Source organism: Lutra lutra, chromosome 11, assembly GCF_902655055.1.
Source record: "Lutra lutra chromosome 11, mLutLut1.2, whole genome shotgun sequence".
Taxonomy (NCBI): Eukaryota; Metazoa; Chordata; class Mammalia; order Carnivora; family Mustelidae; genus Lutra; species Lutra lutra.
The window spans coordinates 51,931,511-51,945,044 of NC_062288.1; the positions used below are offsets into that span (position 1 = coordinate 51,931,511).

General features: G+C 34.3%; 1 protein-coding gene across 2 annotated transcripts in view; it reads left to right on the forward strand.

Annotated features, from left to right (window-relative positions):
* HDAC9 (histone deacetylase 9) overlaps positions 1 to 13,534 on the forward strand; it is a 938,635-nt gene that overhangs the window by 667,978 nt on the left and 257,123 nt on the right. For both annotated transcript variants that reach the window (XM_047696020.1, XM_047696021.1), the window contains exons 16-17: positions 49 to 169; positions 5,956 to 6,005. In XM_047696020.1, coding sequence (XP_047551976.1) covers positions 49 to 169; positions 5,956 to 6,005 — 171 coding nt within the window. The remainder of the gene's footprint in view (positions 1 to 48; positions 170 to 5,955; positions 6,006 to 13,534) is intronic.

Below are 13,534 nucleotides of genomic sequence, written 5' to 3' on the forward strand. Positions count from 1 at the left end.
CTAAATGTTGTCAGTGGAGTACTGTAGGCTTCTTCCGTTTTCTTTCAGCGAATTCAAGGTCGAAAAGCCAGCCTGGAGGAAATACAGCTTGTTCATTCTGAACATCACTCACTGTTGTATGGCACCAACCCCCTGGATGGACAGAAGCTGGACCCCAGGACACTCCTAGGTCTGTATGGGTCTCCATTCTACTGAGAACAGCACATTCCAGCACTATCATTAGTCAATGCTGTTGTCAGTTCAAAATACTTGGCAAGCAGTGTGACAAAAAAAAATCAGCTTTTCCAGCAGCTCTGTGGAATGAGTCATTTACAATAAAAGCCAGTGTAGATTAAAAAAATCTCGCATTAGAAAAAATGATAATGCAAGTTCCATGATGTTTACTTTTAAATTAACCTTTATTTGAATAGTATTTGTTCACTATGTTTTAGCCTACAGGAATGGCTGCATTGTTGAGTTTGCTTACATTTTTAAACTAAATGCTTACGTTCTAAACAAAAGAAAAAAAAAGTTGTCACATTTTTATGCAAATTTATCTTCACCTTTTCAATTTCTTTTGTGTCTTTCAGTTTTTTTCTATGATCTTAACAAAGATCATAGTACCAACTTACTTTAAGTTAAAACTCCTTATTACTCTGCTAGAACACTGTGTTTTATAGTTAAGATTGCATTTTTTTAAAAAATTTATTATTTTTTAAGTAATCTCTATACCTAATGTGGGGCTTAAACTCACAATCCCAGGATCAAGAGTTGCATGTTCTTCCAACTGAGCCAGCCAGGCATCTTGCATTTTAAATCTTGGTATAATCTATTTAATGAATGCCTTAACTATGGAATTAAATAGTAAAGTAGATGGCGAAGTATGAAATTAATAAATATAAATTTTAAGTAATATATAATCCTCATACATTTACCATCAGATTTTAAAATAAAATTTATGTTTCAGACATAAACTTACATGAGCGATAAAACAACAGATTTCAGAAAAGTTTATGACAAAACCTAATTTTACCCAGAACAGTTAATACTAATTATATTAAATTCATTAATCTTTTATAATGAAATAATAATACATGACATGACAATGTATGCTACCACGATCATGTTTTAAGTATTTTAACTAAAAAGGCATTTTAGGACTTTTTCTTGTCCCTTTCTTTCAAATAAACCTATTGTATCAGATCCAAAATATTGGACTCTTTCACCTAATTCAGTACTATTTATAAATGGTTTATGTTAACTGACCCTAAAGAGTTCAAATACAAGGATATGGGGGCACCTGGGTGGCTCAGTTGGTTAAGCATCCAAATCTTGGTTTCATCTCAGGTCATGATCAAGCCCCCATTTCGGGTTTCTCACTCAGCATGGAGTCTGCTTGAGATTCTCTCCGTCTCTCTCTGCCCCTTCCCGACTTTGAGTGCTTATGTGCACATGCGCGCACTCTGTCTCTCTCAAATAAATAAATAAATAATCTTAAAAAAAAAAAACAAAAACACAAAAGGAAGTATATGATGTGTAGGCAGGCATCTTGTAAAGCAGTTATAAAGTGAAATTAAAAGTTAACCATTATAATGCTTCAATTCTGCCTTCTTAAAACAAGTGACAGGCATCCCTAAATTGATGAAGTAAAGGCATATGGGTGAGTGTATGTGAGCATATGCATGCATGTAGGGTGGGTAGTGGTAGCTTGGAGAGGAATTGACAGAAATGGAAACTAAAGAATACTGAATTTTTAGAAAACATGTTAAAATTTGATCATGAGAAGTAATTTGTATAGTAGAATTAAAGTTATATGTTAATGTATAGGCAAGTCGGTCCAAACATAAATAATCTATGTTTTTTTTTCCAATTTCTTTTGAAGGAATCAGCCTTTGAACATGCAAATCTTTTACATAAAGTACTTCTTTTGCTCTGGATACTGTTTAATAACTGTCCTTACTTTAACATGAATTAATAATCCCATCTAGTTTACTACAAAAATCAAGTAAATTGAACGTTAACTTTCATGGTTTTAAAAGGTAAAAATACTCGTATAGTTAAAGAAAAGAAGCTATGTCCATTTTGATAATTTTTTAACATAGTAAAAAATCTTCCTAATTTTTTATTCTAACTATGGTCTCAAATGATAAATCAACCTAGGTATAGGTGTAGGTACTTGGGGTTTAATTGGGATAAACTTACACATAGGTGTTTGAGAGAAAGGACATATCTATAGAAGAAATGAAGAAATAAACTTCAAGTCCAAACTGTTATACTTAGGAAACATGGCGATACAAATTTTTAATGAAATTTGACACTTTTGAACAAAACTCCTTTTCTCAAAATAGTCAACAAATATATCATTTTAAAATGTGATGATTTAAAAGTGAATTCCAGTATATAATTAGAACCTGGACAAAGGTCTTTTTCATGTATGTTTGCCATGAAAACACCAAGTATCAATTGTTGAGTTTTTAACAGGATTTTTTTGTCACTGTCCATTGATGAAGTTTTATTGGACTATACCCATCCCCATTTTTTTAAGTTTCTGTTTTAATTCTAGTTAGTTATCATACAGTGTTAATATTAGTTTCAGGTGTATGATATGGTGATTGATTCAGCAGTCTGTACAACACCAGGTGCTTAGCACAGCAAGTGCAGTCCTTAATCTCCATCACCTATTTAATCCACTCCCTCCCTTTCTCTGGTAACCATCAGTTTGTTTTCTGTAATTAAGAGTCTGTTTTGTCTCTCTCTGTGTGTTTCTATTTATCTTTGCTTGTTTTTTTGTTTTGTTTTGTTTTTTGTTTTTGAGAGCGAGAGTGAGGGGGAGAGAGAGAGAAAGTATGTACTTGAGAGCCAGTGAGCAGGGGAGGGGCCGACGGAGAGGGAGAGAGAGAATCTTAGTTAGTCAGGCTCCATGCCCAGAGTGGAACTTGACTCAGAGTTCAGTCCCAGGACCCTGAGATCATGACCTGAGCCAAAATCAAGAGTCCAACGATTAAATGACTGAGCCACACAGGCGTTTTCTCAAATTCCACATGTGAATGAAATCATATGGTATTTGTTTTTCTATCACTGACTTATTTCACTTAGCATTATACTCTCTAGCTCCATCCATGTAGTTGTAAATAACAAGATTCCATTCTTTTTTATGGCTACGTAATATTTCATTCTTTATATATACCACATCTTTATCCATTCATTAGTTGATGGACACATGGGCTGCTTCCATATCTTGGTAGTTTTTACAGTTTTAATTTAAATAAATTGGCCATATATGTCATTAGTTTTTAGTATTTAATGTGGATAATATTTGTACAGTTGGTGATTTAAGTTAGCTTTAGATACACATGAAGAGTTCCATAGGTACCTCTCAGGGATCGGTGCAGCAATTTCAATATTGTGTGCAGGCTACATGAGTAAAGATGAATAGGGATGTTGCACTGTTACATCCTTATTTTAAGCACTAAATTCAACTTTTGGGGGGAAGATTTCATTTATTTGAGAGAGAGGGAAAGCGCGCATGCACGTGCACACAGGAGCTGGGGAGAGGGGCAGAGGAAGGGGAAGATGCAGGCTTCCCATTGAGTAGGAAGCCTGAGCAAGGCTCCATCCCAGGACCATAGGATCATGACCCAAACTAAAGGCAGATGCTTAAATAACTGAGGCACAGAGGTGCCCCTAAATTCAACTTTGATAATACCTCTGAACTACTTCAGTTTCTCATGTGAATCCAGAAACTTAGCTGTTTTCCCTAATTCAAATTCTAAGTGAATAATCTCATTTTTTAAAAATCTCATTCTTTTAAAAGTTCAACTTTTCCTCCTTTTTTTGTTCCTTATGAAATTTGTTGTTATTTAATTTTATTTTTTTATCTTTTCTTTTTTATGAAATTTGAATTTTTGTGGCTTTGTACTTATATCTAAAAGACCAGTTTAAAGTTGCTATGTACAAATATGTAGAAATTTATAATCACTGAGATATTTTCCCTCTCCTTAACCCTTTCTTTCACTCCCATATATCCTTCTTTCTCCCCTAGTCCTTCCCAACACAGAGGGAGAGGGGTTGGTATCTGTCACTGTGCATGTAGTTGTGTGATTTTCTGAGTTAAAATGATTTTACTGTTTTTGATAGTTACATTCTGGAGTTAGGGAGGAAGGATTTAAATAAAAGTTCATTATAACCAGACCTATCAGTCTTTGTATCTTGAAAGATATCTATAGCTTATAAAATGAGTAGATTTGAAAATGGGCACCATTTATCTCTTTAAATACTCTAGGCCCTGTAAGGTGACACTTTAAAAACATTTTCTCCAATCATTTCTGGTGCAGGGTTTTCCTTTGCATTAATATTCCTGTTATTCAGGATAACTGTTTCAGTTAACATTATCTTGTAGCTAGCTAGATCTGAGTCCATGGATAAGGCAATGTACCATTATTAAAAAAATAAATCCAGTCAATTCAGTGAATTAAAACTTTTTTTACACATTACTAAATTTAAATTATTGATTATTTGGCTGTTTTATAGTATTGTAAACATTACTAAGTAAAAATTCTTAAGCAGCTTATTATTTATTTTATTCTCTTAGAGTTTAATGATTTTTTAAAAATACTTTAAATTTATTACATTGCAGTATCACCTTTATCCCTTTTCACTGGCTGTAGAATGCAGAGTTCAAAGGTTAAAATATACAGTATTATATATTTTAATTTCACATGTGACTAATACATCCTTGCAGAATATTCAGGAATACAGAACTATTGTTATGAGCAACAACCACTTAAGGAAATTTTGCCCTTCTCCAGGCTATCTATAAATTTTTTAAATGTATTTTTTATTGATGTCATTATTCTAGTTGTAAAATTTTTCCATGGTTTCCTTATTTTTTTTTGTTGATTTCTCATTTTTTTCTTTTTTTCCTAGCTTTATATATAATGAGATGTCTTATTTTTTCATTTGCACTTTAATTTTTCTTTATCATTTCCCATCCATTAGCAATTACATTTGAAAAATCAACACAAACAATTTATTGCTTACAAAAAAATGTTTAAAAAAATGTTCTTCTTTGACAACAAAATCTAGTTAGACTTTTGCTGACATGTCATGTGAAGTCTGCCACAAACCTATTTTCAATTTTCATTATTTCTCATTTTGTTGATCATCAGTACAACAAATGATTTGGGGTAGAAATTATCATTGCCTATTCCTTTAATTACTTTGCAGGGAGGTTTAGGAGTGAATATTCTTGTTTACTCTATTAAATGTAGATACGTAGAAAATGAAAATGTAGGTAAACAGAATGATTAAAAATTCCATGAAATGCCAATTCTAAGAGAAAGTCACAAGCAAGACCTTGGTATACATTTTAAAGAAGATGTATTTCTATTTACATTATATAGATTTCCCAAAAGACTATCCTTATTATAGTGTTTCCTGACTTGTTTAAAAAATGTGGACTTTGAAGAGGCTTATAGTATACTTTGTCTTAATTATATCTGAAGTAGAAATTGAGAATCTGTGTATTTGAGTAGATGTTTTAATATTTAAAACATTTTAAAAATGACAGTGTTTTTCAAAAACTTATAGCTCAAAACATCACTTTAGAGGGATATCCTGAGAGACCGGCTGAGTTATTTTAAGTAAAAAAAAAAAAAAAAAAAAAAAATATATATATATATATATATATATATATATAAGATGTTGTGATATATTAAATGATGTGTAGGGCAGCTAAAATTTTTTTGAGATTCAAATTTCATAGGTATATGTTTGTTCGTGTGGGGCAATAGACTGTATGTATAGTAATAATTCATTTGCTTAAAGTTTGTACCTATATAAAATTTGATTGATTTTCTTCTAAATCAAGTGATAAATATTATGTGACATGATATTATGTGTTAATAAACTAAAAATTTTTAAATTACAATTATATTCCCTATTGATTTATTTTTTACATGTCTTCTTAATGTATAGGTGATGCCTCTCAAAAGTTTTTTTCCTCATTACCTTGTGGTGGACTTGGGGTAAGTATGAGTTTGTTTACTGTTTTAAATGGCCAAAAATATCTCTTTTGATTTATCTATTCAGACTGTGTGTCAATAAAAGTTATCCTAGGCTTCAGGATTGGCTAAGTAATTTGTAGGGCTCAATTCCCAGTAAAAATGCAGATCTCCATGCTCAAAATTTATTAAGAATTCCAAGATGGCGACACAGTGAATTAGTCCAACTATTGGGCCCTTCTAATTCTAGGGTTCTGTGTGACTGCACAGGTCACATGCCATAAAGCTAGCTTTGCTAGACTTATGTAGCTGGGGAAACACAAGAAGGTTTAGCAGTTTTGCAGTAGAATTCTGTTCTCAATAGAGTCACACTGAATATGCAAGTACATTATATTCCTGATGAAAATAGCATTACCTTCACAAAGTGCTTTGCATTGTAGCACATTTTGTTTGTGAACCCCCTAGGGCCGTTTTTGTCTTGAGTAATTAACAAAGCCTTTTTTTGGCCCAGGATATTTATACCACATTTCAAAGACAAATTTGTTTGAATCCAATGACATGTGAAGAAAAATGTCTACATTTTTGTGGATAATTAGAACACATCCTTTAACCTGCAATCTGTTTAAAGTTAACCCTTAGCAGTAACAAAGTCATCCTGTAGGACTAAGTGTTAAGTCATGTTAGGACCGCATAATTCTAGATCAGGTTTCAAGCACTGAGGAATTTAAATCAATTAGGCTTCTTGGACATTTAAGGGAAAGAACTGTGTATGTCATATTTTAGGCAATATTTTGCTATAACTAAATTTTATACAGGGAAATCCCACATATTTTAAGTTAATTGTATCATTTTAGTGATTCTAGACTTCACAAGGATTATCTTTCTAGTCCTTCACCTATGATTCTGCCCTTTCTAGAAATAAGAATGGCAACTACAACAACCAATATCTGCTTGGATTTTACAGTTCGCTAACATACAACTGAGGTTCATAAGAGCTTTGTAAAATAGTTCTTACTATTAATACTAATTTGCAGATGAGAAACTAAAGGCTCAGAGAACTAATGTCATTTTCCTGAAGTCACAGGAAAGGATAAAATGCTAAAAAGTGTGAAGTTGATGTGCATGTCCATGTGTAGGTGTTCTAAAAAAGAGTTCTTTAGGTCCTTCCATGGTTTTCATATTCAACAGGCTGGCCACAGTCCCTAGAGCCTAGCAGTGCAACAATGTGGCTGGTATAGCATGGTCCGTTTTGTGGCAGTTCAACAGTGAGCTTCACTTTTTGACCCTGAGCACAAGACAATCATCATCCTACATAAACCCTTCCTTATTTTTAGCAAACCCACTGTGAAGCCAGGAACTTGAAAAATCATTTGTGAAAGCAGAGGATAAACTCACTTTTAAAATAGGTTTCACTGGTTTTTGTGCTTATTTTCTAAAATCCCAAGTGCTCATTTTAAGAGAGTGGCTGATTACCTGCGAATGAAACAAAGCTAATAACTAATTAGAGGATACATGATGGTGACATGATATGGCTCTTAAATGAGTGATGGTCATCAAACTCCCACTCCTTTACACTTAATTCATGACCCAGAGCTGAAATGAGGACAACTCCTTAGGATCCATCTCCCAAGTCTGACTTGGATTGCACCTGTACTACATTGTCTTTGAACACAAAGTACTGTTACTCAACTGCTCTAAACCTGTACCAAGGTAACTTCTTATTCTTCAGCTGGAACTGCTCTAGTGAACTCTTTGAAGTGCCCAAGGAATGAAGAGTGAGTACTGCTTTTGTCCCTGTATGTCCAACACAAAGCATAGTCAGTATCATAAATTAAGTCCTTGCTAATGTCCCCAAACACTGACTTTAACCTTCGTGGCAGCAATGGTAGTATCTAAATCTAGCTACAGCAAGCAGAGGCAGAAGGTGGAAGACTGGATTGGTTGGACTTCAATTCTGGAGAGTGCTGGAGAGAGGCACTTCTGTTTATCAGATTGACCTCTTAGTCTTCTGAAGGTCTTCTGGTGGTTTTATGTAGGTCCAAGTGAGTGTGAACATGTGTGATGCGTGCATGTGCATGCATAAGCTTGTCGGTGTTGGTACCCTAGAGAACGAGTTTGATTTGACCTTTTTTTTTCTTTCCAGAAACCAAGTTGTGTTCTTAGGTATTCAGAAACCTTTTAGCCCCTCAGATCTTGGGTTTAATATAAGTCCTCAGAGAAACTCTGCATCCTCTAGATTTGTACCGTCTAAATTTTTACTTTGGGGACAGTCCTAGATGTATTAAGTATACAAAGAGAGCCAGTATGAAGTGAGAGTGGTCCAGCTTCACAACATGAGGCACTTCAGTGAACTTGGAAAACACCAAAATTGCTCTTGTGCTAAGGCACTCTTCCAGTTCACATGATTGGCTTAAATTCCAAAATACTTAGTGCTCCCCAATAAGTAAACTCTAGTCCCTAGAATTTATACCATGCTACTGGATGGCTTAATTATATACCTACTGAAAGCTGATGGATTCACTGGCTTTTGGGAAGACTACCGGGGACATTGTAAAATTAGAAAATCCCTACTTACTAAATTTTCTCCTAAAATTCCATGTGATAATTAAAAAAATTTTTAAATTACAGTATAGTTAACATATACTGTTATATTAGTTTTTGGTGTAAAATATAGCAATTCAGCAATTCTAAACATTATCCAGTGCTCATCATGATAAGTGTACTCTTTGCCTGTGATAATTTGCCAGTAGTTGGTTAAGTTGCTCAATGGGCAAATGGTATTTAACTTTAAAGTACGTTTTCCAGAATTGCATTTTGAGCAACATTTGCAAGCGTTTCTAATTCCTTTGTGTTTGGTTCTCATTTTGGTAGTTACTATGGTATGACTCACTTCTCATTAGTGTGTGATTGCAGTACAAGAAAATGCATCAGTTGCAGAGAGCATTTTACCAAATCCCAGGACTTAGTCATCATCTAATGAAATAGATAATTAAGGGACTCTGGACATAAAAGCCAGTGCAGGACCACTTTAGTACTCATTCCTAAGGGTCTATCACTAAAAATAGTGATCATTTTTCTGGCCATCTGACCTGCTGCTGTGTGAAGAAATCTTGAAATCATTTCTCAGCTTTACTTTTCCCTCTTCACTTGATAGGCCACAAAAAAACCCCCACAAAAGCAAGGACGAGCAGGCTTTTATGATAATGTCGTCATCAGCTCCCAGCTTCAAACGCTTCTGCGGCTTTTGAGTTGTCATTTATAACTTGGAACTGAATCGACCCATAATTCCCTTGATACACTTAGAGAAATTGATAACAGACTCTGCACTTCTTTTATGGCTCGGAGGAGGCAACTCCAATCACATCACTATTGGCAGGCAATATTATTTTTTGACATGGTTGTAAAAGTATAAAGGAGCTTATGGCATTTGTTTAGATGAGGAATGGGCTCTCCAGCTGTGCTGGGGTTTACAGGACCAGATTAGTGAGAAGCAAAGGGAATATGATGTTTGCAAACAGGATATGATTTTATATATAAGTTTGGGTTTCATGCTCTGTTCCCTGGGGAAAGCCCTGCAGACAGCAGAGAATTCCACTTATATCCTACAAAAGACAAGCTCCTGGTGCCAAAAGGCAGAAAAATAAACGTGGTCAGTGGGCAGTGTCAGACCCCTTAATTGGTGGAGGAGGAGCTGTAGAAGAGGCAGAACAATTCCCTAGGAGGAATGAGGAATTGCCGAGTATGGGCAGAATCTGGGACCGCCTGACTGGTCAAAGATGTGCCAAAAAATGAGGCTGTATGAGGTTTAGTCAAGGCACCTTCTCCAGCAGCAGCTCAGTCAATCTGTGAACACGAAACTGGCTTTTTATTACAAACTTTTATTCTGCCTATATTCTATTTGATTATTGCTATATCTGACACATTGTGGAGGTTAGAGATGTCATTTTTGTGATTTGGAAAGGGGGAGATGGGGAGAAGGACTAGGTGGTTATGGCGAGGTAATTTAAGGCTCATTTCAGTTGCCCTGAGGTTTTCAGCAGACATTTCAGTTATGTATTATGTATTATGTATTAACTATACTTACTATACAGGAGGCAGGTTTGGATGAAATGTCTCAAGCTTTCTTTCATTCTGTCATATTAAAAATGTAAGCTCTGTCCTCTGATATATAAAATTTACTTATATATAAATATTTTATATGCATACACTCAAAAGAGAGCTGCCTGCTATTTTCTACTACATTTGTATCTTTGTATTATTTTACCCATTACACTATATTGGGTCTTCCCCAATAACAGTTAAAAAAAAAAAACGTTCTAATGGCAAGTCTTTAAAGGACCTCTCTGACTTTCTCTTTTGTATTATAATATCAGGAAATGATTAATTTTATGACCAAATCTATAGACATACAGTTAACTTCAGGGTAACAGAAATACTTGATTAATACATTCTTCTCCTGCTATTCAGAGTGGTCTTCTCTGAAGCATAATCAGTATTTAGAAGGCGTAACATATGCCATCATATGAAGAGTGAAGAGCTGGAAAAAGATGACTTTTTGCCAGTCATTAGATAAGGTGTGGGAATGCAAAGACTAATGAGACCACTTTTCTCAGTTGCTTATAGCGTATTCATTGTGCTGATTTGGACACATGTGCTATGGGAACACAGAGGAGGGGGCTTCCAGAACAGAAAGAAAGAAGGGCATTGTGGGGACTATTTAAGTAGTCATAAGCTAAATAAATTTTCAAGATGAACATATTTATATGAGTTTGTGGGAAGGGATATGTGCAGGGTAGGGGGAGGTGCATATCCAGGCATTAATTGTTTAGGCCATAATAACACACCATATTTTTAATAATCACACTAAGGTATTGCTGATTAGTAAGGAATCTTATTTCCCTAAAGCAACAGCAACAACAAAACCTACTCTTTATGCCAAAATATGTACGTTCCGAAGTTTCGGTATTGAGTCAGGAACCCCTTCCTTTTATCATAAGTATATATGCATTCTGTGCTATTCCCACCCAGTTATCCTAAGCAGACGCAATGCCTGTTGTTACATCTGCAGAAGGAGGTGGGGGTGGCATGTGTTTCTTACATGTACTAATCAGGATAATGTTGATTTTCTTTGTATTAATGCTCAGCTCAAACCTGGTTTGCCAATCAGTGCTTCATTTCTCCACTCCTGCTATCAGAGATGCATCGCAGCCCTCTTCCCTCCAAAATAGTGAGGATCGACTAAGATTCAGGATCTGTCTTTTCCCCATCTCTCCTTCTCCTATGTGGATTTTCATTAGTTTTAAACTGGATGCAAATGATACTAGCAGGAACACCGCATAGCACCTGGAAAAAGTAAAACTCATAAGAAGCTGCCCTAATGGAATTGTTTCAGAATTTTGTTTCATATTGTTGATTCCACAAAAAGATAATGTTGCCCCAGCTAAGGAAATTACAGTACAAAATATTATGCAAGCTAGGAAATTCCTTCTAAATAACAAAGGAATTTTCCAGTATTGCATAGATTATGCTAATGGTATATACTCAATAATAATTGTAAGGAAATAGATGACACGCCCCACAGATATAAACATATATACATAACTCTATGTTTACTACAAAATGTAAAATTGTATATAATCTTTAAATGTCTAATGTTCATTGCAGGGAAGAGGACAATTAGAAATGAAAACCTTGGGTGCCTGGGTGGCTCAGTGGGTTAAGCCTCTGCCTTTGGCTCAGGTCATGATCTCAGGGTCCTGGGATCGAGTCCCGCATCGGGCTCTCTGCTCGGCAGAGAGCCTGCTTCCTCCTCTCTCTCTCTCTCTCTCTCTGCCTACTTGTGATCTCTCTGTCAAATAAATAAATAAAATCTTTAAAAAAAAAAATGAAAACCTTATCTTCCTTCTTAAATCACTCACCTGTAGTATTTCATTTGTGATTAAATTTCTGTTTCTTTGATTTTATGAAAAGGATACATTTTGAAATTCCATTTTCATTTTCTTATTTCAAGTACACATGAATATAAGACAGCTATTAAAATTCTTCTGTTGTCAACATGAGATATCTTAAAAATGCCATCATCAAAGCTTTACACATGTGTTTTTTACATTCTCAGGACCACAACACCTATAAAAACTATATGAGCAACACTGTCAACCAAAAGAAAGTTGCCTGCTATTTTCTACTACATTTTTATCATTGTATTATTTTACCCATTACACTACATTGGGTCTTCCCCAATAACAGTAAAAAAACAAAACAAAACAAAAAAACAAACAAAAACTAATGGCAATTCTTTCAGTTGCATAGAAGAAGAAATTATATCCATTTCTGGAATTTCTTGTTCTGTAATTTTTCTCTGGTTTATAATTCGATTTCTCTAAAGAAACTTGAAACTTAAACTCTCCTGTTGCTAAAGGTAAATGGATTTGATGAACATTAAGCTTTGAATTCCAGAAATTTATAGTTCAATGAAACAAAAAAATTAAAAAGTACCAAGAAATTAAAAAGTACCTGAATGAATTTGAATATACAATCATCTACTGGTTTCCACTTCCAGCCATCAAGAAAACATAAGGCCTGAGTTTAGATGAACATTTAGAAAGGAAATGAAATTACTTAGAAAAAAGGAATCTTTGATCATCTTCTAAGTTGTGCAGCTTGGAATGTAGTTAAATCCTGTCCCATCTCACCTTTTCACTTTGATGCGAAAAAACTGCATTAATATTTTCATTTGTCATATTTCTACCCTGGATACTTCCTGATGCAGATATTCATCCCTATAATAAGCTAATATCTAATACAGAATATTGGTACATTATTGGATTTGTCTTAAGTATTTTGACAGAGAAAGTTTAGTAAAGTGTAACTTCTAAATTTTCATATTATATCATTTTCTTTCAAAATCCAAAACTGAAATAAACTAAAATATAGTTTATATTTTATATAGTTTATCTTGTTTACTGAATGGTTGAGCCATAACAAGCAGTTCATGGCAGATTTCCTCAGACTTAATCATTCAAAACTCCTGGGTAGAACCTATAGCTCCTGACTCCTAGGCTAGCAGCATCATTATTACTATACAAGGTCTTATTTTAAGATCTAAAATAACAAGTAAAATTAAGGATTTGAAAGATTAAACAATGACTTATCTTAGCAACAAAGCATACATTAATCATATTTTTAAATTTTTTAATGAAGACTATTAAAAGACTATTGTCTTTGAGAATGACATGTGTCCAAAATTATTTGGTTAATTTATTTTGTTACCATATTCTAAATAATATGGTGCATATGGTCTCTAATTAGCATTTACTGTGGACACATGTAGATATCCTTTAAAATGATCCTGTACCATTTTGAAGTGTTCCCATTCAAAGAAATAAAAAACAAGGCCTGAACTTAGTGAAAGTCTTTGCTGCTAAAGAGATTACTCTTTTTTCCCTTTAACCTATTGCCTCTCCTTTAGACATTTCAACATTATACATTCAATTATTAATAAATAGGTATTCAAAGACTCCTATGTGCTAAGTGTGGAGCAACCCTAGCTGCAT